The sequence below is a fragment of the Trichechus manatus genome, unplaced genomic scaffold (genome assembly GCF_000243295.1).
Source record: "Trichechus manatus latirostris isolate Lorelei unplaced genomic scaffold, TriManLat1.0 scaffold00038, whole genome shotgun sequence".
Lineage (NCBI taxonomy): Eukaryota > Metazoa > Chordata > Mammalia > Sirenia > Trichechidae > Trichechus > Trichechus manatus.
This window is the reverse complement of record NW_004443974.1, coordinates 13,279,018-13,301,418: the sequence shown is the minus strand read 5'-3', so window position 1 is coordinate 13,301,418 and position 22,401 is coordinate 13,279,018. Positions and strand designations below refer to the sequence as shown.

The 22,401-nt window shown below is 45.3% G+C and overlaps 3 protein-coding genes across 7 annotated transcripts in view; 1 reads left to right on the top strand and 2 right to left on the bottom strand.

The window, feature by feature from the left end:
• The window catches only part of LOC111820450 (nucleoporin NUP188 homolog), a 39,295-nt gene extending 27,448 nt beyond the window's left edge, over positions 1-11,847 (bottom strand). For 3 of the 4 annotated variants that reach the window (XM_023730794.1, XM_023730795.1, XM_023730796.1), the window contains exons 1-3: positions 11,808-11,847; positions 3,529-3,588; positions 158-194 (exon numbers count right to left, since the gene is read on the bottom strand). In XM_023730794.1, coding sequence (XP_023586562.1) covers positions 158-194; positions 3,529-3,588; positions 11,808-11,823 — 113 coding nt within the window. In that variant the 5' untranslated portion in view covers positions 11,824-11,847. Of the gene's footprint in view, positions 1-157; positions 195-3,528; positions 3,976-11,807 lie in introns of those variants that run through there. The other variant, XM_023730793.1, reaches the window with a different exon arrangement.
• Positions 11,816-14,004, top strand: LOC101357368 (dolichol kinase). Its single transcript, XM_004375737.2, has one exon. The coding sequence runs from the start codon at positions 12,236-12,238 to the stop codon at positions 13,850-13,852; it is 1,617 nt and encodes a 538-aa protein (XP_004375794.1). The 5' UTR covers positions 11,816-12,235; the 3' UTR covers positions 13,853-14,004.
• A 2,138-nt stretch (positions 14,005-16,142) lies between these two features.
• Positions 16,143-22,401, bottom strand: part of LOC101357627 (phytanoyl-CoA dioxygenase domain-containing protein 1) — a 14,402-nt gene continuing 8,143 nt past the window's right edge. The window contains exons 3-11 of one of the 2 annotated variants that reach the window (XM_004375738.1): positions 20,936-21,011; positions 20,730-20,777; positions 19,780-19,835; positions 19,631-19,693; positions 18,981-19,002; positions 17,593-17,721; positions 17,376-17,492; positions 16,294-16,420; positions 16,143-16,188 (exon numbers count right to left, since the gene is read on the bottom strand). In XM_004375738.1, coding sequence (XP_004375795.1) covers positions 16,143-16,188; positions 16,294-16,420; positions 17,376-17,492; positions 17,593-17,721; positions 18,981-19,002; positions 19,631-19,693; positions 19,780-19,835; positions 20,730-20,777; positions 20,936-21,011 — 684 coding nt within the window. The remainder of the gene's footprint in view (positions 16,189-16,293; positions 16,421-17,375; positions 17,493-17,592; positions 17,722-18,980; positions 19,003-19,630; positions 19,694-19,779; positions 19,836-20,729; positions 20,778-20,935; positions 21,012-22,401) is intronic. The other variant, XM_004375739.1, reaches the window with a different exon arrangement.

Sequence of the window (22,401 nt, the reverse complement as noted above, 5' to 3'; positions counted from 1 at the left end):
AATAAAAGGTACCAGCACTCCTTGGAGAAATGGCTGATTCTAGGGCTGGCGCAGGGAAAAAAACAAGATGAATCTGGTGCATCTTATACTGCTAGGAAATAAATGCTCAAAAAACAAAAGGATGGAGACATGTCAAAACCACACAGAAGGTACTAACCGTTTAATGAAAAAGTATTTGTTCCACGAACCTTCATCTAAGGTACCAAAAAGAAAAGGATTATCTATTGGAGATCATATTGACAACAGCAACTCAAAAGGTTTGATAGGAAGCCTAGAGGCAGTGAGTTGAAGATAATGATGATGGAATAATTTGGAAAATGATAGTGAGAACAGCAGCACAACTGGAAGAATGTGATCCATGTCACTGAATTGTACATGTAGAAACTTCTGAAATAGTGTAACTTTGGCTATGTATATTTTCACCAAAGAAAAAGGTCCCCTAAGGTCGAGAAGGGAGAGTGTTAACATGTCGTGGGGTTGTTAACTAATGTCATAAAAACAATATGCGTACTGACTGTTTAATGAGAAACTATTTGTTCTGTAAACCTTCATCTAAAGTACAATAAACAAAAATTGACAGAAAAAAAAGACACAGAAGGCAACCTAAAAGAGCTCCCAATTTTCAGAGATGGAACAAAATATAAAATATATATAAAATAAATATATATGAGTCCGTATCATATAATTAAATGAATAGTAAAATGAGGGAGAAAGAAAAAAATCTTCCCTACAGAAGAATTCCAAATAATATACATAGATACTACCCTCTCCAGGAGGTGGAATTTAATTCCACCAGCACCATTCCATACTGAGGGTGGGCTACACTTACTGACTCGTTTCTAAGGAACAGAGCAGCAGGGCAGAGAATAAAGTAACTTTACAGAGAACAAATTTGGCAAACACTACCTTAACCAAGTGACCGAGGTTAACATCACCAGTGATTTCATGTGGTTGTCATGTAACCTCTGATATGTGATAAGAATGTGCTTCACCTCTGTGTATTGACCCAAAAACCAATAACCCCTGTCTAATACAGAGAAAAACATCAGACAAATACAAATTGAGGGCACTCTAAAAAATACTTGACCAATCCTCCTCAAAACTGTCAAGGTCATGAAAAACAAGGAAAGAATGAGAAACTGTCATAGCCAAGAAGAGACTAAGGAGTCATGACAACTAAATGCAATGTGGTACCCTGGGTTGGATCCTGGAACAGAAAGAGGACATTAAAGGAAAAAAATGGTTAAATTCAAATAAAGTCTGAAGTTTAGTTTAAAACAAAAACATGTTTGTCAGACTTTAAATCCCGTATTACTTAAAGGGAATTTCTCTCTTTAAAAAAGAAACTAAATGCCACAAATGGCCATTCTGTGAATTAAAGCACGCTGTTGTTGTTTTTGGATTTTTTTTTTAAAAGAGACTCTTACATTTCACAGAAAATTCACAACATAAAGGCTAGTATAGGAGTAAACAATAAGTTCCAAAAGAGGCAACACAGAATGATGATTAAGAACACAGACGCTGCAGTAAGACTACCAGGTTCAAATCCTGGTTCTACCACTTACTAGCTGTGCCACCTGAGGCAAGTTACTTAACCTCTTTGTGTCTCGGTTTCCCCATCTATAAAAGGGAAACAATGATAATAAGAGTACCTAAATATGATAATAAAGTAATTACCTCCCTTTTTGAAGTTCATATATTTTAGATATATAGTGAAGTATTTACAGATAAAATCATATGATGCCTTGGATTTACTTCAAAATAATTACACAACAAGGGTTACTAGATGAACAAAAAAAAGTTCTTTACTAACTTAAGAGAGTGAAAACAGAAAGTGAAAATGTAGTAACTTCAGCAGAGGTTCAGAAGTAGGAAAAAAAATGAAGGAGGGTTGGGAACTGTGGTGTGGAACAGAATGAGATTCGGACTAGGAATTAAAACAAATTTCTAGTTCTGCAAGCTGTATTCTCTTCTTTTTTAACTATTTTATATTTTATTATTGCTTATTTTTCACAGCCCAATAAAAAAATCTATATATTCACCAAAAAATAATATAGTACCTATCTCAAAGGGATGTTGGGAAGATTAAACGACTTAATATCAGTCAAGTGCTTAATCACTGGAACATAGAAACACTATGTAAATGTCAGCTGCTATTATCTTTGTTTATTGCTACATCCCAGTATTCAGTGCTCACATTGTCTCACATAAACACGGTGGACCCCAAATGATATTAAAAATATTAGTTGAATATATAGAAATCCTCACTCCCAGACACTAGGGTCATACAATTTAATTCTCCAATACCGTATTTCTAGAATAAATTTTTCTTTCTTTCAATAGACAGAAAAATCTGCCCTACTCTTTTCCACTGATAACCAAATTGTATTCTCTTTGATCTACATAACCCAGCAATATCATAAATATATGAGGATGGCTTCATCTATGCCAGCTTCCTCAGGGGAATTTCTCTAACAGATACATGGAATAGCCATACCCGGGAGGTCTATAGGAGGAAAGCCCCTCTAACAACTGCTGCCAATGTTTTTTCAGTTCTGCCTCAATCTGATTCTGGAAAAGAACAAGGCAATTATACAAATGCAATTTTAATCAGTCTCCAGGATCATACTGAGGATTACATATTCCTTTGAGTCTTTTTAATATGCATCTTTCCTCACAATTGAAATCATTTTGAATATAGAATTCTGTAGCTTGCTTTTCTATGCTTAACATTATAACATAACAATTTAACCTTGTTTTTATGAAAATCTTGATAAACATACTTTCTAGCGGTTACATAATTTCTACCAAGTGGCTAGATTATAACTTATTCACCATTCCTCCAATGTTAGACACACATAAGCTGACTGTCTAACATTCAGACCTTGTGCACAAAATTTTTTCAGAATTTCTCTTAAGATACACTTCTAGAAGAGGCATATCAAAAAATGTGAAGGGTCTAAAGAGTATAGCATTCATTAGGTTAATTACAATAATAAGAACCACAGTTAATAACTGAATGTTATCACAACACTTTAACCTCACAGGGTCAGAATATCTGAGGAGCAACATAAAGAACTGCCCTTTAATGACTATATACTTGGAATTATCTTAGAAACTACAGCCTCTATGACCTAAAGGAGCTAGCCAACTAGCCAGCCTAAATGGAAAAGGAAGAAAAGACCAAGTACAGTATGAGACAGAGAAAAGACCTGAGAATCTTTCTTGGCCTGAGGTAACAGAATGGTATTTGTACCCCTACCCTTAGCAGCCAATGAAGCAGCACTGGTAACTTTTCAGGAAAGGAATCACTAAAGTACAAAGAAAGGTAGAAATTTAGAAAACTTCAGCAGCTAAACTATAAGATGTATCTTGATTTCAGCAGAGAGATGAAGGGAATGCATGTTTACCCAGTTTGGGGAATAAAAAATATCTTTACTTCCTACTTCAAAGAGAAGGCAGGTTTTTTGGTAATGTTTAAGCTACACAAAAAAACATATGAATCCACTCAAGAACGCCACCACTTACCAGGTCTCTCCGAGCTGACCTTCCAAGCTGAATTGCCCAGTTCTCTATTGCTCCTGAAAACTAAGAGACAGCAAAGAGGTAATTTTGCTCTTTTAGACTCTACAGACTTGACTAAGCTGCCTCATAGCTATTCTGTCTACCATCCTGAAGCAAAACACTCAATATACAAAACAATTTGTTAAAATTTTGGAAAAGTAATCCTGTTATATTGTTCTTAGGAATTTGATGTTCAAAATAAAAATTAAAAAACTAAAGTATGAGATGTTAACCTAAATCAGTCAGGTATTGTATTAAAAAATGAGGATGGCCACCACAGTTCACCACACCTAAGATGTATTAATTGCAAGAAATATCACTGTTTGTGTGCTAAGAAAAAATGCTGCTAATAAAAACCAAACCAAACCTATTGCCATCAACTCAATTCCAACTCATAAAGACCCTACAGCACAGAGCAGAACTGTCCCATAGGGTTTCCAAGGCTGTAATCTTTATAGAAGCAGACTGCCACATCTTTCTCCCGTGCAGCGGCTGGTGGATTTGAATCTCTGACCTTTTGATTAACAGCCGAATGCTTAACCACTGCACCACCAGGATACCTATGATGCTAATAAGCTGTAACAATTCATCAATTATAAGACATACTCTGATTTCAGAGATAATTAAAAGTGTGAAAAAATGTGTATCCTAGGATTGCAGTAAGACTTCTCTGCTAAGAAGGCAGCTCAATTTAATATTTCATCTCTCTCTTTCTCATTACAGAGGTGATGCTGAGGCAGCGGTTAAAACAATTTACTGCTAATCAAAAGGTGAGAGGTTGGAAACCCCCAGCGACTCCTTGGGAGAAAGATATGAAATATGTGGCAGTCTACTTTCATGAAGAGTTACAGCCCTGGAAACTCTATGGGGTAGCTGTGAGTCGGAATCGACTTAACGGCAGCGTGTTTGGGTTTTGGCTTTCTCATTACAATGCAGTGACTAATAAAGAAGAAAACAATTAGGTACATTTCAGGGCTACCTTGACCTCCAGAATTTTTTTTAAATGTATAATTCGTTTTCTCAATCAAGTAAAGTCTAACAGTCATGAACAGTACTAGTGTTCATCCCCTTATTAATGAACTCCCACAAGGTATGACATGCAATGTTAGACACGAGATAAAAAACACATATTAGACAGAGCCCCTGCCCTCAGTGAGCTCTTCAAATACACCAAGTACTTACTCCAGTTCCTTCCTTTATTCATGCCTTTAGAATTTCAGGAAACACTTACGTTCACACCCATGATCACTGCAGCACTGTTCACGATAGCAAAAAGATGGAAACAACCTTGGTGCCCATCAACGGACGAACAGATAAACAAATTATGGTATATTCACACAATGGAATATTACACAACGATAAAGAACAATGATGAATCCGTGAAACATAATATGGAGGAATCTGAAAGGCATCATGCTGAGTGAATTTAGTCAGTCACAAAAGGACAAATATTGTATAAGACAACTAGTATAAGAACTCAAGAAAAGGTTTAAACACAGAAGAAAACATTCTTTGATGGTTACTAGGGTGGGGAGTGAGGGAGGGGGTATTCACTAACTAGATACTAGACAAGAATTATATTAGGTGAAGGGAAGGATAGCACACACTAAAGTGAAAGTCAGCACAAGTGGACTAAACAAAAAGCTAAGAAGTTTCCTGAATACAACCAAACACTTCGAGGGACAGAGTAGCGGGGGTGGGGGTCTGGGCACCACGGTTTCAGGGGACATCTAGGTCAACTGGCATAACAGTTTATTAAGAAAATGTTCTGCATCCCACTTTGGTGCGTCTTAAAGCTAGTGAGCAGCCATCTTATATGCATCAATTGGTCCCAACCCACCTGGAGCAAAGGAGACTGAAGAACACCAAAGACATAAGGAAACTATTAGCCCAAGAGACAGAAAGGGCCACATAAACCAGAGACTCCATCATCCTGAGACCAGAAGAACTAGATGGTGCCGAGCTACCACCAATGACCACCCTGACAAGGAACTCAACAGAGTCCCAGACGGAGCAAGAGAAAAGTGGGGTGGAGAACTCAAATTCTAGTAAAAAGACCAGACTTAATGGTTTGACTGAGACTGGAGGGACCCCATAAAACATGGCCCCTGGACTCTCCGTCAGCCCAAAACTAAAACAATTCCCAAAGCCAACTCTTCAGACAAAGATTAGAGTGGACTATGGGACATAAAATGATACTTCTGAAAATTGTGCTTCTTAGCTCAAGTAGATACATGAGACTAAAGGGGCAGCTCCTGTCCGGAGGCAAGATGATAAGGGAGAGAGGGTCAGAAGCTGGTTAAATGGAAACAGGAAATCTGGGGTGGAAAGGTGGAGTGTGTTGTCACTGTACAGGGTCACATAACAATGTGTATAAATTTCTGTATGACAAACTAACTTGAATTGTAAACTTTCATTTAAAGCACAATAAAAAATAAATTAAAAAAGAAATAATCTCAAGAGTTATAAAAAGGATAGGCTTATATTTTGTGAGATCCTAAATCAGTACCTAGAATCGTTGCTGCTGTTAGGTGCTGCTGAGTCGGTTCCAACTCACAGTGACCCTATATACAACAGAATGAAACACTGCCCGGTCCTGCTCCTAGAATAGTTACCTAAAATAATTAACACTGCTTAGAAAGCCTATCCACATAGAAAAAATGAAAAGGTCCTGGTAGACTATACCAAAAGGTCTCTACAAAAGGAATGCAAGCTGTGTAACTATGAGTATAAAGTGAAAAGTGTTTTCCCCACTGTCATGGATTGAATTATGTCCGTCAAAAATATCTGTCAACTTGGCTGGGTCATGATTTCCAGTATTGTATAGTTGTGTACCATTCTGTAATCTGATGTGATTTCCTTATGTGTTGTAAATTCAATCACTGTGATCTAATGAGATGGATTAGCGGCAGTTATACTGATGAGGTATACAAGATTGGATAGTGTCTTAAGCCAATCTCTTTTGAGATATAAAAGAAAGAAGCAAGCAGAGACACATCGGAACCTCATACCACCAAGACAGCAGTGCCAAGAGCAGAGCGCGTCCTTTGGATCTGAGGTTCCTGCGCAGAGAAGTTCCCAGGCCGAGGGAAGACTGATGACACAGACCTTCCTCCAGAGCTGACAGTAAAAGCCTTCCCCTGGAGGTGAAACCCTAAATTCGGACTTGTAGCCTACTAGACTGTGAGAGAATAAACTTCTCTGTTAAAGCCATCCACTTGTGGTATTTCTGTTAGAGCAGCACTAGATGACTAAGACACCCACTAAGATTGTAAAAGCACTAGTTCTATCTATTTAAAAATCATCTTTCAGGTTTTTCCCATCAAAGGAGACTAAAACACACCTAAAAATTAAAAATTTATTTACAAAGGTTAATGCTTTTAAGAAAACAACATCAATTTTGTTGAATTAATAGTCACCAACCCCCACAACTGAACACTGGAACCACTAATAATTTTCTTGATAAAAGACAGCATTCACTGTTCAAAAATAATTAGGAGATTAGATCCAGTTAATGAAACAGACGTCCCTTTCTACTGATAATGTGTATGTAAAAAGGTATGAGTAACTCAAGCCATAAGTAATTAAAAAGATAGAGGCAAGCTCACTGTTTAAAGAAATGTACGTACAGCAAAATCTTTTAATGAATACCTTCTGTAAAGGGAATAATTATCTAACTTATTTGCCTGATAAATCTGGATTAGCCAAAATGAAAGGCTTTACTTAAAACGAAATACATTTTTACTTTATTAAGGATAGCTTCCATTTGCACAAAATTCATTAGACACCTATTATATAACACTAATACTGTGGCTAACAGTACATCAAAATTAATGGAAAGAGATTTATCACCGATTGAAGGTTTTGTATGCCTAAGCTAAGTCACTCTCTCTCTTGATCATCCATCTTCCAATTTCAAAAAGCCTGGGAATCGATAAGCTTTAATTTACCAGCATTTGCTTTCAGAACTTAGACCTGTAACTAGATAGCTAGTAGTGATTCCCAGAAAAAACTGAGAAGATGCTGAGAAGACCACTACCCACATTCAAGAACCAGCTGCCAGGATCCAGAATTCCTTCTTTCCTCAAATTCAAGCTGTGGGTATTTGTTACACCAACACTTGCACAATAAAAAAGCATAATTAATAATAATAATAATAACAAAGGTGTTTCTCAAAATCTAGTTCTCAGTCCACCTACAGCAAAATCAGGTGGTGGACAATGCACGAACACTGCAGAACCATGGTCACCACCTAGAGCTACTCTTTCTTGGAGGTGGGGGCATAGGAATCCACACTCTATAACAAGTATCCCAAATGAGTTCCTAAATCACCACTACTCCACGTCATCAATCAGCCTCAGAGGAGCAGGCAAAGACTTAGGACTATAGACTCTCTCTGCTTTTTATCTGTTTGGTATGTTAGTTTGGGGTTTATTTTGAGAAGAAGATTCTGCTACTAAATAAGACTAGAAACCACTACCCTGGAGTAAAGCAGCAACTTTATATTCAATACTCAAAAGAAAAAAAAAAGAAACTAAATTCTTATTGGCAAAACTATGTCACGTGGTGGTCTTTTTGTTTTAAGGTGTGAAAAAATAATGCTTACTGAAAATGAGGTTTTAATAACAAGAATAGTAAATATTTATTGTGTAATTGTCAGTTGTTGTTGTTAGCTCCTGTCGAGTTGGCGCCCAATTCATGATGGCCACACACAGAACAGAACAAAACGCTGCCTGGTCTTACACCATCCCCATGATCAAGTGTCAGATCAGACTATTGTGATCCACAGGATTTTCACTGGCTGATTTTCAGAAGCAGATCACCAGGGCTTTCTTCCTAGTCCATCTTAGTCTAGAAGCTCTGCTGAAAAGGGTTCATCGTCATATCAACACGCAAGCCTCCACTGACAGAGGGTGGTGGTTGCGTAAGAGGTGCACTGGAAAGGAACGGAACCCAAGTCTCCTGCACGGAAGGTGAGAATTATACCAATGAACTAACAATACCTCATAATATGTCAGACACACTGTCTTATTGAATAATGACAGCTTCTTTATGAGGTAAATATTGTTGTTGTCCCCATTAGCTCATCAGGAAACTAAGGCTTAAAAGTGGTTAAGTAACTTGTCTGTCATACAGTTAATATACTATAATGAAGCCAAGGCTTGAACCCAGGTGGTTTGCATGACTCCAGAGCTTAACTATTACATTTCACTGCTCCAGGCTGCACCCAAGAATTCATCCTGCCAGCAAGCAAAGATGCCAACTGAGGTGAAGCGGTCTGTTCGACAATGGCAGACCATACCCTTAACATAGTGGCTGGCACAGATTTTTGAATGAATAAATGTCAAAGAAAGGGAATGAAATGAGTCCCTTCTAGGCTTGCAATCTAATTGTAACAGAAAAATTAAGAAAAACCATATATGCAGAAGTGCCAAGAGAAGGCAGAACAAAGCAGAAAATAGTGAAATTTATCAGGAAGGGAATCTATGGAAATAAGTCTTACTGGTTCCTCGATTCCTGCATACTCATTGGCCTGGGAATAATGGGGATACAAATAAATCTAAGAACTTCATGATGCTCATAAGCTTAAGTGATGAAAATCTCAAAGTACATTACATTCACATTACACAATCAACAAAAAGCAAGAAAGTACTCAAGGGCATGATACTAACAGACTACAAAGAAACATAACCACAGAGAACAGAAGTCAGAGAAGAAAGGGATCACTGGGAAAGGGATCAATGGGAACCGATTCAGTGACTGACAAAAGTCTTCATACTGAATCGGGACCTAAAGGTTTGACTGAAACTTAGAACTGTAATGTCCATCCAAAGACTCAGGGAAGTATCTTCTAGATGTATTTTCAAGAAATTAAATATGTGCTAATGTCTCTCATTTAGTTACACAATACTCCTTTGAGCTAAGTATCTGGGGGAGAAACTAAGGCACAGAAATTAAATAACTTGCCTCAAATTCAAATGTAAAGTTTTAAAAACTTTACTATTTCCAGTCCAATGTTCTAGCAAACAACGTGTCACTCCATCCTGCAAGAGCTGAAGTTAATGCAGACTGAAAATTATCTTCTTCGGTGATCCATCTCATTGGAAGGCTATGAGCGACAAGCTACTGGGAGTTAGAAATAATAGTTTCTACAATTCAGTCCTTTTAACAGGAAGCTGAGACACAGGATGCTACCCTGATGAGATAGTTCCTTTGAGAAATACAGTTATATTCCACACAGAGATAATAAATAAAAGCTGCCACTTCCCATTGATGCTCTAACTCCACAGATAAGGTACACCTCTCTTGTATGAACTGAGATTTAAGCTTAGCAGCAAAAGCTTTTCAAATTGCAGTTTTATTTTTTTTAGCACACCCACACCATTCAGACTTACACAAACACATTAACTGAAAAACACAAGAGTTATAAGAAAAATGCCAATACTCAAAGTGACTTTCTGCCAATCCCTGAATGACCTTCCCAAAAGACTGATTTAAGAGTAGTATTCCATTTTTTTACTAGTGCCAGCTTATGTTAACATGCACCTTGATTTTTCCTACTTAAAAAAAAAAAATGACTCATAACCACCTCAAACTGCTCTGGAAAGGATTTGCATTTGGAGAGACAGGCTCAAAATGGTAAGGTGACTCGTCTGAGGTCATCTACAAATCTGAGGAGTCAGGAATAGAATTAAGTTTTCTCTTAGTCCAGACCTCTAGGCATTTCAAACATGGGACTGCTGCTCAGTATAATCCCAACTACTAATGAATGTGACTTCTGGCACAAGAAGAAACATCACTCTCCTAATACAAGCCATGAGCAAAACATTGTCTAGGAATTCTAACGTCCTTTCTTCCTTCTTAGAATATGAGTTTGGTAGGTTTCCCAGGAAGATCAAAGCATCTTTCAGGTAAACCAATGCTTTCTTCCTCATGTTCTTTTTCTTTAATGAACATTGTTTACCCTACAGGAGCCAAACATTTACCCATACTCTACAATGACGATGAAATACGCCTAAGAAAAGGAGGGCACAGTGGCCACAATGCTGTCCTGTATAAGAGTTGGCATGAAACGACTGGGGAGAAAAAAGCAAACTGATCCTCACAAGGCATAGATGTAGTCCAGTGGAAATTCCAGAGGACAAAATCTCACTTCCAGCTGGGTGGTGAAAGAAGTGATGCCAGAGAAAACGGACAATATTTGTAATAAATGCTAATGTCTTATTACATACTATTCCTGGGTACTGGCGATAGAGTGGTGAACACGACAAAAAAGTGGGGAAAACATTGTTGGCACGGGGAATAATAAGCGACATAATTAATTTTACCAAGGAAGGTGGTAGGGAGTAGAATGGAAAACACCTCTTTAAGGTGTAATGTGGAAAATAGGGGTGTGATGGTTTCCTTACAGCTTTGGAGACGAACAGACTCGGATTTCAATGCTCACCTTACCACTTACTTAGCTAGCTGAGCTGCACTTCTGACTCATCTGTAAAAGAAAAGGTGCCTCACAAAGTTATGATAATTCAAAAGCGCCTCACCAGTGTCTGGCGCTAGCAAGCCCTCTATACTGAGAGCTGTTATCTTTCGTTTTATTATTTCATCTTCTTGTCCCCAGAGCCTAGCACTGTGCCTGGAATCTCTGGGAAGATTTGAACATATCGGCTGACTGAATCAATGCATTAAAAAAAACAAATAAATGGGCGAATTAAAGGCTGAGCGGTGAAAGAGAGCAGAAACTACAAGCAGGTGGCTCCGTGCAACAAGAGAGCACATGGGGAGAACCTGGGAAGCAGGGAAGGCCCGGGACAGGTCACAGGGAGGCGGCGGCGAGGATATCGGACCGGAGGGAGAGCGTCCTCCAGGCGACCACGAAGCGCCCCCTCGCGCCCAAAGGTAGCGTCACGGCCAGACGAGAAAGCGCGAGTGGGGCGCCAAGAGACACGCCGGGGGGGAAAGGGGAAGAGAAAGGGACTTGGGTGAGGAGATGGGAGGCCCACCACTTAAGGATGAGGTGAGGAACCGGCCCTCCTCTTGGAGAAGTCCCTTCATATCCCCGCGCGAGGGACCGCTTGGTCGTAAACCGCCTCCCGTCTCGGCGCCGACTACTCAGCCAGGCTTTTCTCCGTCACCGAAGCCATAACCCGTTCCCAATTCTCGCCCCGCCTCTGCCTGCTTTCGAGCCCGCGCCTCACGGCCAATTCCAACAACTCTGCACGCACCGCACCCCACACACGACTCACCAGCGTCCCCCGCCATCTTCCCACGCGCCCGTCACAGCCCAGTACCCAAACGAGGCGCCCACGTGACCGCTCTTCTACTACCTGACGCGTGGGGCGGGGCTTCCATCACGTGGCCTCGGTACGGGGCGGGGCCAAGATGGCGATGCCCGGGGAAGCGAGGAACCCGCGTCAAGAGTGGTCGCACCCGTGAGGAAGGCGCCCGAGTGACGACGCCTAAGCCGTAAATTGGAGGCGGAGAAGTGTGAGGGGCTCCAGCTTTCCGGCTGCAGACGGTGACCTGCAGGGCAGCTTATCACGAAGCTGGAGAACGGAGGGAGAAGGTTCCTGGCTGGGTGAAGCTGTCGTCCTCTGCTTGGCGGTGCTGAGGAGTCAAGAATCCAAGGCGTCCCTAGTCACCCCGGCTTTCCCGGGGCCTCAAGCGTAGAGACATGACCCGAGATAGCGCTTCTCCGACCCCGGGGACGGGAGCTCCGCTGAGCGAGTCGGTCCTGGCAGAGGCGGCAGTGGTGTTCGCCATGGTGCTGAGCATTCACGCGACCGTGTGGGACCGATACTCGTGGTGCGCTGTGGCCCTCGCAGTGCAGGCCTTCTATGTCCAATACAAATGGGACCGGCTGCTCCAGCAGGGAAGCGCTGTCTTCCAGTTCCGAATGTCCGCTAACAGTGGACTACTGCCTGCCTCCATGGTCATGCCTTTGCTGGGACTGGTCATGAAGGAACGCTGCCAGGCTGCAGGGAACCCCCACTTTGAACGCTTTGGCATTGTCGTGGCAGCCACTGGGATGGCAGTGGCCCTCTTCTCATCAGTGTTGGCACTGGGCATCACACGCCCGGTGCCCACCAACACTTGTGTCATCTCGGGCTTGGCTGGAGGAGGCATCATTTACATCATGAAACACTCGCTGAGTGTGGGTGAGGTGATCGAAGTCCTAGAGGTCCTTCTGATCTTCGTGTACCTCAACATGATCCTGCTGTACCTGCTGCCCCGCTGCTTCACTCCTGGAGAGGCGGTGCTGGTATTAGGTGGCATCAGCTTTGTGCTCAACCAGCTCATCAAGCGCTCTCTGACTGTGGTGGAAGGCCAGGGGGACCCGGTGGACTTCTTTTTGCTGGTGGTGGTGGTAGGGATGGTGCTCATGGGCATCTTCTTCAGCATCCTCTTTGTCTTCATGGACTCAGGTACCTGGGCCTCCTCCATCTTCTTCCACCTCATGACCTGTGTGCTGGGCCTGGGCGTGGTCCTGCCCTGGCTGCACCGACTCATCCGCAGGAACCCCTTGCTCTGGCTCCTTCAGTTCCTCTTCCAGACTGACACCCGCATCTACCTCCTAGCCTACTGGTCTCTGCTGGCCACCTTGGCCTGCCTGGTAGTGCTGTACCAGAATGCTAAGCGGTCATCTTCTGAGTCCAAGAAGCACCAGGCCCCCACCATCACCCGAAAGTATTTCCACTTCATTGTGGTAGCCACCTACATCCCAGGTATCATCTTTGATCGGCCACTGCTCTATGTGGCTGCCACTGTATGCCTGGCAGTCTTCATCTTCCTGGAGTATGTGCGCTACTTCCGCATCAAGCCCCTGGGCCACACTCTGCGGAGCCTCCTGTCCCTTTTCCTGGATGAGCGAGACAGCGGGCCACTCATCCTGACCCACATCTACCTGCTCCTGGGCATGTCTCTTCCCATTTGGCTGGTCCCCAGACCCTGTACGCAGAAGGGTAGCTTGGGGGGAGCGAGGGCCCTAGTCCCTTATGCTGGTGTCCTGGCCGTGGGTGTAGGTGATACTGTGGCTTCCATCTTTGGCAGCACCATGGGAGAGATCCGCTGGCCTGGAACTAAAAAGACTTTAGAGGGGACCATGACATCTGTATTTGCGCAGATCATTTCTGTAGCTCTGATCTTAATCTTTGACAGTGAGGTGGACCTAAACTACAGTTATGCTTGGGTTTTGGGGTCCATCAGTACTGTGTCCCTCCTAGAAGCGTACACAACACAGATAGACAATCTCCTTTTGCCTGTCTACCTCCTGATATTGCTGATGGCCTAGTCGCTGTGCAGCAGCAGTGATGGAGGAAACAGGAACATGGGGAGGGCAAATGACCCCCACAGCAGCCAGCCACTTGGGTATGAAGAGCCAAGGGGTGAAAAGAAAATTTGATTTTTGGGTTCGTTCAGATTTAAATAAAAATCAAAGCTCTCTTGGTTTTAGTTTTGCTAATGTTTAAAAAAAGGCTGAAAGGATAGTGCAACAACTCAAAGAACTTGACTGTGCTGTAGAGCCCCCACCACCACTGCACCTACCCGTCTTCAGAGGGGGCCAGAGTAGACACTGCAGGGAGGCAGTAGGCACAGTAGTTAATGCTTCAGATTCTGGTATCAAACTAACCTGGTTAGAATCCTTGGCTGCACCACTTACTAACTGTGGCCCCAATTCTCCCGTCTGCAAGATGGGATTAATAACAGCATGCACCTCATGGGGGTGTTTTGAGGATCCAGTGAGATGAGGTGTGTCAAGTGTCTAGGGCACAATGAGCAGTCAGTAAGGGAAAGGGTCGTTATTACCTAGACCAGTCTCATCATAGCAAAAAAGCCATGCAAGCCAAGGGGGTTTTATCAGTTGTACTTGGAGGCCAGAGTGATCTTTACTCCCATTTCATTCGGAGGAGGAAAACTCACGGGGGAAATAGCTGAGTGCATGTGGTTTCTCCCATTTGGGATAGGAAGAAGTGAAGGGGAGAGGTAGGATGGGCTCGTTGCATGCATGAACAAGAGGATCAGGTTCCGGGCTGATGTCCTGTTTCAGCCAACCTCCTCCCCGACCCCCGCCTCCAAGGCCTCTGCTGCCTGGCTGAGTGGTGCTGCTGGGCTGGACAGCACAGGATCCTGTCAAGGGTTCCCTCCTGAGACCCTCTCACACTCCAATCACGTCAAACTTGTCCTTGTCTCTTCCTTTGGCAACACACTGGAGCGCAGTACAGATTCCCCGGGGCTGGAGGAGTTTCCTGGGAGTTCAAAATGGCTCTACTCTGGAACTCTGCCTGAGCAAGAGGCCGACGCTGCAGCCTTGTTGTGTCCCACCGCATACCCCAGTGGCAGCACACCCTGGCATGTAGTAGGAACTCAGCCGACATGTGCTGAATGGATGAAAGTTTCCTGTCAGCGGGAAGACAGCACAGCACATTTCATAAAGCTGAACATCCAATATGGCATGGGGAGGCATAGCAGAAAGAGGTGAGAACTTTGGTCCAACGAGGCCAAAAGACAGGAACACAGCCAGGACCGGCTCTGGGGAAGCTTGCACTTCTGCCTGATAATCGCTGCCAAGTCCTTTCCCTCAGAGGACAGCACTGACACATTCCTTTGGGGCACAAAGGAAACTTAACAAATCTGTCACTTCCTTCAGGCTCCCTTCCGACTGCTTGCCAAAGGAGGCAGCATCAGCTTTGCCCCCACTGACTCCCTGGGTGGTCTTGGGAAAGGGCTTTCTCCTCTGGGCCTTGGTTAGTCTATGTATAGAGTGTGAGGTACACTAAATCAGGGTCACATACTAACCCACTAAGGTCAGACAGGTAACAGATGAATGAGGACGGGGAAGTGGGAACTGTGCTGGACCCGAAAGCACATGTGCTTCTAAAGAGGCAGCTCCAGCCAGCAGTAGCCATGCTAGAATGTGGGCCCTGTGTTGTCGACCTTCTGCTCATTCAAGGGAAGTTTAAAAGCCTAGATCTTCATGTGACATCTCCCAATTTTAAAAAGTATTTTTAAAACACTGAAGCCCAAACAAAACACATCTGCAGTGGATCCAGCCCGTGGCCCCAGTGTACGACCTGTGGGACAGACCTAGGTTTTAGGGACCTCCCAGCTAAGCAGGATTTGGATTTGGCAGTTGTTCCAATGGAGGGTCTGTATACCTGCCAAGCATTCATTCCCAAGCTCATCTTGAGATCAGGGCTGATTGGGAGAAAAGGACCAAGAAGCTGCATTTGGAAGTTGTTTTCATTCAGTGTCTCATACGATACAAATCAGAGTTGCACCTCAGAGGACAGAAGAGAAGAAGCCAGCAGAGAGGTGGCCAGAGTACTTTCATGCCAAGAGGCTACATCAAGGAGGAGGGTATGCGGGGGCAGGAAGGAGATAGGGAGTGAAAATCTTGGGAACGCCTCCCATCCAGCTCCTGCTGCTGCCTCCTGGACTCCGGGCACAGACACTAGCAGAGGAAAGCCCAGGAGAGAGGCAACTTCGCCATTGCAGCCGGGAGGTCAGGTGAGGCAGCTTGTGTGCTCTCAGTGTTTGCAAGCTCCCTGGGAGGGGCAGTGCCCCAGTCCTGCTGAGGACCATCAGGTGTACAGTGGAGGAAAGGGTAGCTCAGCTGTTGGCTGGAGCCTGCAGAGGACAAAGGAGATGACCTCGAGAGGTGGGTCTTACTGCTCCCAGCCTCCAGTACCTCCTCAGGGAACCATCAGGGCACCCATACCCACCCTTCCCTACCAGTTCTCCGGGCTCCAGATGGTGCCAGAAGCCTCCATGAGGTGGAAAGTGTAGGCGTGGCGTGAGCGGTCAGAAAGGTTCTGCTCACTCTTGTGCACCACTTGTCCGTGGAGTAGGATGAGGGCCCCTGGAGAGAACAAAGCACGTCACATCCCCTCCCTGGGCCTGGGAGAACACCAGCCCACACTCTCCCTTCCCAGGGCAGGAAGGGACACGGGCCCTCCTTCCTCAAGCAGTTCTGCTTCCCTCCCATCTATCCCCATTCCTGTCCCTAATTGCTCAGCCTCTGCAGCCTGCTCCAGGGTCAGAGGTTGTGCTGTTTAGAGGTGGGTTCCCCTGGGATCAAGTCCCTTCAGCTGTGGCCTGTGCCCCTGCCAAGCCTTAAGAAGAGCATCCCCTTCTGTGGTGTTTGCAGAAGCGGGCAGAAGCTCTCCATACTGTGCCGATCAGCTATGACCTCAGCCAGTGAATGCTGAGTTGGACCTCAGTTTTCTTTCTTCTAAAAGGAAAAGGGTGGACGGATAGCCTGCATTTGTTGAGTGCTTGCTGTGTGCCACGCAAGTTTGGTGTAAACACCTTGTACACCGCATCTCACTTGCTTACCCACTCTGTTGTTGTTGTGTGCCATCGAGTTGATTCCGATTTATAGCTACCCTATATGACAATACAACTGCCCCCATAGGGTTTCATAGGTTGTAATCTTTACAGGAGCAGATTACCATGTCTTCTCTCCCATGGAGCCGCTAGTGGGTTTGAACCACCAACCTTTCAGTTAGCAGCTGAGCACCACCAGGTCTCCTTCTTCTCTACTCTACACTGGGGGAAACTGACGCTCAGAGAAGTTCAGTCATTTGCCCAAAGAGTCAGCCTGTAAGTAGTAGAGTCTGAATTTGAGCCCCATCCGGAGACCTTGCTATTAACCACACTGCTAAATGCCCATCCAGCCCCAACCTTCCTCATTCTGTAACTTCACAGGCCTCTGATGATCCCGTGGGGAGCCTCTGTGCTGGTGGTCAGAACGACTAGGGACCCATGTGCATGGCCCCAGCCCCCTCCTTCCCTGCCCTCCGAAGCCTGCCTACCTCTCTGCACAGGTGTGGGCACAAACAGGCTGTTCTCCCAGGCTGGATCTGACCCCAGGAAGCTGGTGCCAGTGGCCGAGCTAGCAGGATCCAGGACCATCCTTCTTGACACTCCACCTGCGGGCCAAGCTGGAGCCATTAGCCCCTCTTTTCTCCAGGTCCCTCTCCATGGGGCGAAGGAGGATATAGGTGGGCAGGCAGAGACAGGTATCCTCACTGGTATGGGAGCCAGGGATGAACCAGAGGCAGCCGTTCTCCAGCGAGGCGTCCTCCAGGGCAATCCACACGCCTAGCAGCCGGCCCAGGGGCTCCGTGTACAAGTAGGTGGCATCCTGATGAGGGGTGACTGCAGCAAGCCGGCCTGGAGGTAAGGACCCTACCCCTTTGGCCGGCCCCACCTCACCTTGGCCCCATTTCTCCCACACCCCAGTCTTCCTGGAGCCCTCCAGGACCAGCCTCCCCCTGATCAGTTAGAATCTTGCCGCTTCCTGGTCTGACACTTTTGGGCAAGAGATTTCACTTCTGAAAGCTTTGATTTCCCAAACTGTGAAGTGGCTGAAGCAATAACCTAACTCTTACAGCTGCTGGAAGATTACATGAGATGATTTATTGAGGGTGCATAGTACAGGGCCTGACATTGGTTGCTAAAAAGTAGCTATGATCGGTTAATTTCAGCCAAGCAGCCTCCAGCCACCAGATGGTCACCAGGTGGGATAAGATTGGGAAGTTGGGTGCAAAGGGGGGATGACTATGACTAACCATCCATATTTTTAAATATCTGCCCAAGTGATGCTGGGGCCAGGCAGGATGGAGAATCACTGAACAAAGACAGCAAAGTCTGTAGGAACAAAGTAAGTAACGGAGGTGCGAACCTCACCTCCTTCCTGCCTGGGAAATTGTATGACTTTCTGAGCGCTAGACTTTAAGAGGGACTCTGACAATCTGGATGGCATCCACAGGAAGGCATCTAATAGTGGGGTCTCTGTAGCCTTTAGGGAGGAATGGCTGAAGGAATTAGGGGTGCTGGGCTTGGGCAGAGAAGTCACAGGGAGGGGGTGGTCATTGCTCCAGAGGACTGCCCTTGGGCTGAATGGCAGGGAGGAGGGGGTGGTCACAAGGAGTAGACTTGGGCTCATGCAAGGGAAGAAAGGGCTTCCTATGAGGAAGCGAGCTCCCTGTCACCAGAGGTACTTAAACAGAAGTATAGGCTGTAAAGGGCATCTGTGCATCTGGTGGGAGTTGGACCTAGATCAGTAACTGCTATGCTGAATCAGTTCCCAGGAAATTTGCTAAAAATACAGATTTCCAGGCCTGTGCAGCTCTACTGAATCAAAATCTCAGGAGACAGGTGTCAGGAATCTGCATTTTTAACAAACAGGGGTTGCTGCCAGGATCAGGAACAACTGTGCCAAGGGCTCCAAGGCTCCCTCCCAATCCACTTTCTAGGAAGGAACAGAAGGTGGCTCCAACTCCTCCCGCCGTAGTCCAGCCTCCTGCCTACATTCAGCAGTAGCTCTCATTTCCTCCCAAGAGCTGACAACCACTGATGTCCCAGATCTCCCACCTGTGGCCTTTGCTGGGCCCCACAGCCTGCTCTCAGCTTACCTTCACCACCAAAGTGAGGTTGCTGAAAGAAAGAAGCAGAGCCTGGTGAGGATAGGAGACAGCGGGAGTGTGGGAGGTGCAGGCGCTGGCTGAGTCTTGTAGGATGTTCCGGCCCTGGCTCCAGGCGTTAACCTCCAAGGATTCCAACCCAACACCCAGCTATTGAGCACTTAGCATGTGCCAGGCTTTGGGGGAAGCAAAGAGAAAAGCACCCTGTGCGACAGGGTGCTCCCAGTCTAAGCAGGAGTCAGCATGTGCAAGCCTAAGAGCACAGCGCAGAATGAAACGAGGGCTAGAAGGAGAGGCGCAGATGAGGCCAGCGATTATGCTTTTCACCCCCAGGCGAAGACCCCTTTTCTTCTCAGGGAATCTGGAAAGCTTCTTGGGGGTGGCACTGAGCTGGGCCTTAAAAGCTGGGAGCAGAGCATTTTGATAGGCAAATAAGCAAAGAAAGAGTTCTGGGGAGCCCCTTCCCTCCTACCACCAAGTCTTAACTGAGCACCAACTAAATGCCAGAGGAGATCAATTTTATATGGGCTGTGCTGAGTAAATAATAATTCCTCAGTTCCTCAGGGAAGCAGCTTTTGGCCCATTGTAAGGAGGGGCTTGGTGTGAGCAAGGGCTAAGGTGTGGGGAGACAGAGAGCTCACCTTGAAGATATACATACTCTGTACCACTACAGGCATCTGGAGGCCAAGACTCCTGCCCAAGGCCTGGAAGGGGGCAGACGTCACGCTGCTGGCCTGCCCACATGCCCATCTGGCCCACCCACCTGGCCTTTGCCCCATCCTCTGCTCACCTGTATCTTGGGGGAGTATGTAACAGACTTGAAGACCGGGTCAAGGGCGTGCAGAGCTGCATGGACAGAAGAGGATTATGTGGCCAGACCCCAGCTCCCGTGCCTTGTTTGGGGCACCCAGACTCAGGCCTCATTTTGACATTCTCACCTATTTGGTGTGCGTTAAACTTTCTGTTTGTTTATAACCAAGTTTAACAGGTCCCACAGATGCCTCATCCCACCCCAGGCCTCATCTCACCCATGACCTTACTCTTGACCTTCCTGCCATTTGGGAACCTCCCTCCAGGCCTGACTCCCCATTCCTCATGGAGGACAAAGGGCTCCAAGGGGCCCATCACTTGGTAACAATCTCCATTCCCCTTTTGTAAGCCTCAGTCTCCTCGTCTGTAAAATGGGGACCAGCAGAATAGCCCTGCCTCCCAGGGCTGCTGGGAGGACTCTCAGTGGGCTAACACATGTACCGCTATAGCCCAGGGCCTGGCACAGAACAGTCACTCATTATCACTATTTGCCATCATTATTGTTATTTCACAAAGTGAGGGTTTCCTGGCTTGGTTTTGAGCATAATTGAATGGAACCATGTCAGTATGCCAGGTGCCCCCTGAGGAGGCTCCAGGAAGCAGTTGCACCAAGGACCTAGAAGGCCTCCATTCCTGGAGTGTGGATCATCCCCAGACTAGGCAGCAAAGAGTTGAAGGGCTTGCATGTGCCCATCTGCACTGGGGAGGAACTCGATGAGACCCCTTTTCCCAGTGGTGTGGTGGCAGCACCTTGACCAACCGTCACATGATTGGCATCAAAAAGATGCAGAAGAGCAGGGCCAGGGGGAGTCTGCAACCAGGAATGCCAGTTGCCCAGCCACTAACTTACTATGGTCTTTGAGCAAGACCCCTAATCCCTTCAGGCTTCAATTTCCTCGTTTTTTTCCTGCCCTCCCACACCCTGCTTACCATGGCCAATTTTGTTGATGGACTTCTCTGGAGGGACCAGGAAATTGCCTGTGGCATAAGGAACAGGTCAAGGGAGAAGAAGATCCAGAGTCCGTCCTCCCATGGGCAGCGGACCTCAGCGCCCTTCCAGCCCTGGGGGACAGATATCTAAGTCCAGCCCGCCCTCACCCTGACTCTCCCACATCTCTAGGGCCCCAGCTCCGAACCTTCTGTGTCAAAAACATCTTTCTCAAAGAAGAATCGAATCTTGTCGCCACTGCTCAAGAAATACTCTGTGCTGCCCTGTGGAGAGAATACATCAGAGGGGCTGAGAGAACACCAGGGGTCAGAGCTGGGCCTGGCAAAGAGGGAGGGAGGATTCAGACACTTCCCACCCCCACCGGGCTACAGAACCCCTTCCGTGCTTCCCAAAATTGGCCACTGAAGGACAGGACAGTGAATTGGAACCCCAAATGCCTGGAAGTACAGCCTGACGCTACAAGCATGGAATTTCTTGCAAACCTTTTAATAAGTCATGCGACTCTTATGCTCTACTTGATAGTGTTGAGATTAAGAAAACAGGTGCTAGAATCAAACAGGCCTGGTTCCTGGGTAGCCTTGGGCTACTCACTTTACCTCTCCAGGCCTTGGTTTTCTCATCTGTAAAATGGGAATAATAATAGAACTCACCTCCCCCAAACTGTTGAGGGCTTCAGCCAGAGGCTGAATCTCACAGCAGTTGAGAGCAGACTCTGGAGCTAGAATTGTTGTTGTGAGGTGCTGTGGAGTCAATTTTGACTGACAGTGACAACCACGGAGCAGCTGGGTGGGTTCGAACCACTAACCTCTCAGTTAGCAGCTGAGCACTCAACCATTGCGCCACCAGGGCTCCGTAATAGTTGGGCTCAAATCCCAGCTCTGCCAGTAACAAGCTGTGTGACCACAACCACATTACTGGACTTCTCTGGGCTTAGTTTCATCCATAAAATACAGATGGTATTAATGGTACTGATCTTATAGGGTGTTGTAACAAATACTTCCGAAGCACTAGCGCAGTCCTTGGAATGTGGTCAATACCATGTGAGTATTGGCTTCCATTATCATTATTATGTATAAAACATTTAGTGAGGGCATGGCTAAATGCTCAATAAATATAAACTATTACTAATCTTTTCCTGTTTTCTTAATAACCTATCGTTGAAATAACTGCACATGAAGAACATTATCAATGTCACTGAATTCTACATGGAGAAACTGTTGAATTGGCAAATATTTTGTTTGCATATTTTTACCACAATAAAAAAATGTTAAAAACAACGTATCCTTGTTAATTTTTAAAATTGATTTTGTTGTTGTTGAGAATATACACAGCAAAATATACACCTTTTCAACCATTTCTACATGAACAGTTCAGTGACAATGGTTACATTCTTCCAGTTGTGCAACCACTCACCCTCCTTTTGAGTTGTTCCTCCTCCATTAACATGAACTCACTGCCCCTTAAGCTTCCTATCTAATCTTTCAAGTTGCTGTTGTCACTTTGATCCCATATAGATAGTTCTTCAAAGAGCAGAATTAATGCTCAAGGCAGACATATGTTACTAATTAAGCTAAACTACTTTTTGGTTTTAAGAACACTATAGGGGATATTTCTGGTTTAAAGTTTAAAGATTATCTCAGGGCAATAGTTTCA

What these genes read in the sequence shown, in the direction of transcription:
- LOC101357368 (XM_004375737.2), top strand. Translation starts at nt 12,236, where the DNA reads ATGACCCGAGATAGCGCTTCTCCGACCCCGGGGACGGGAGCTCCGCTG.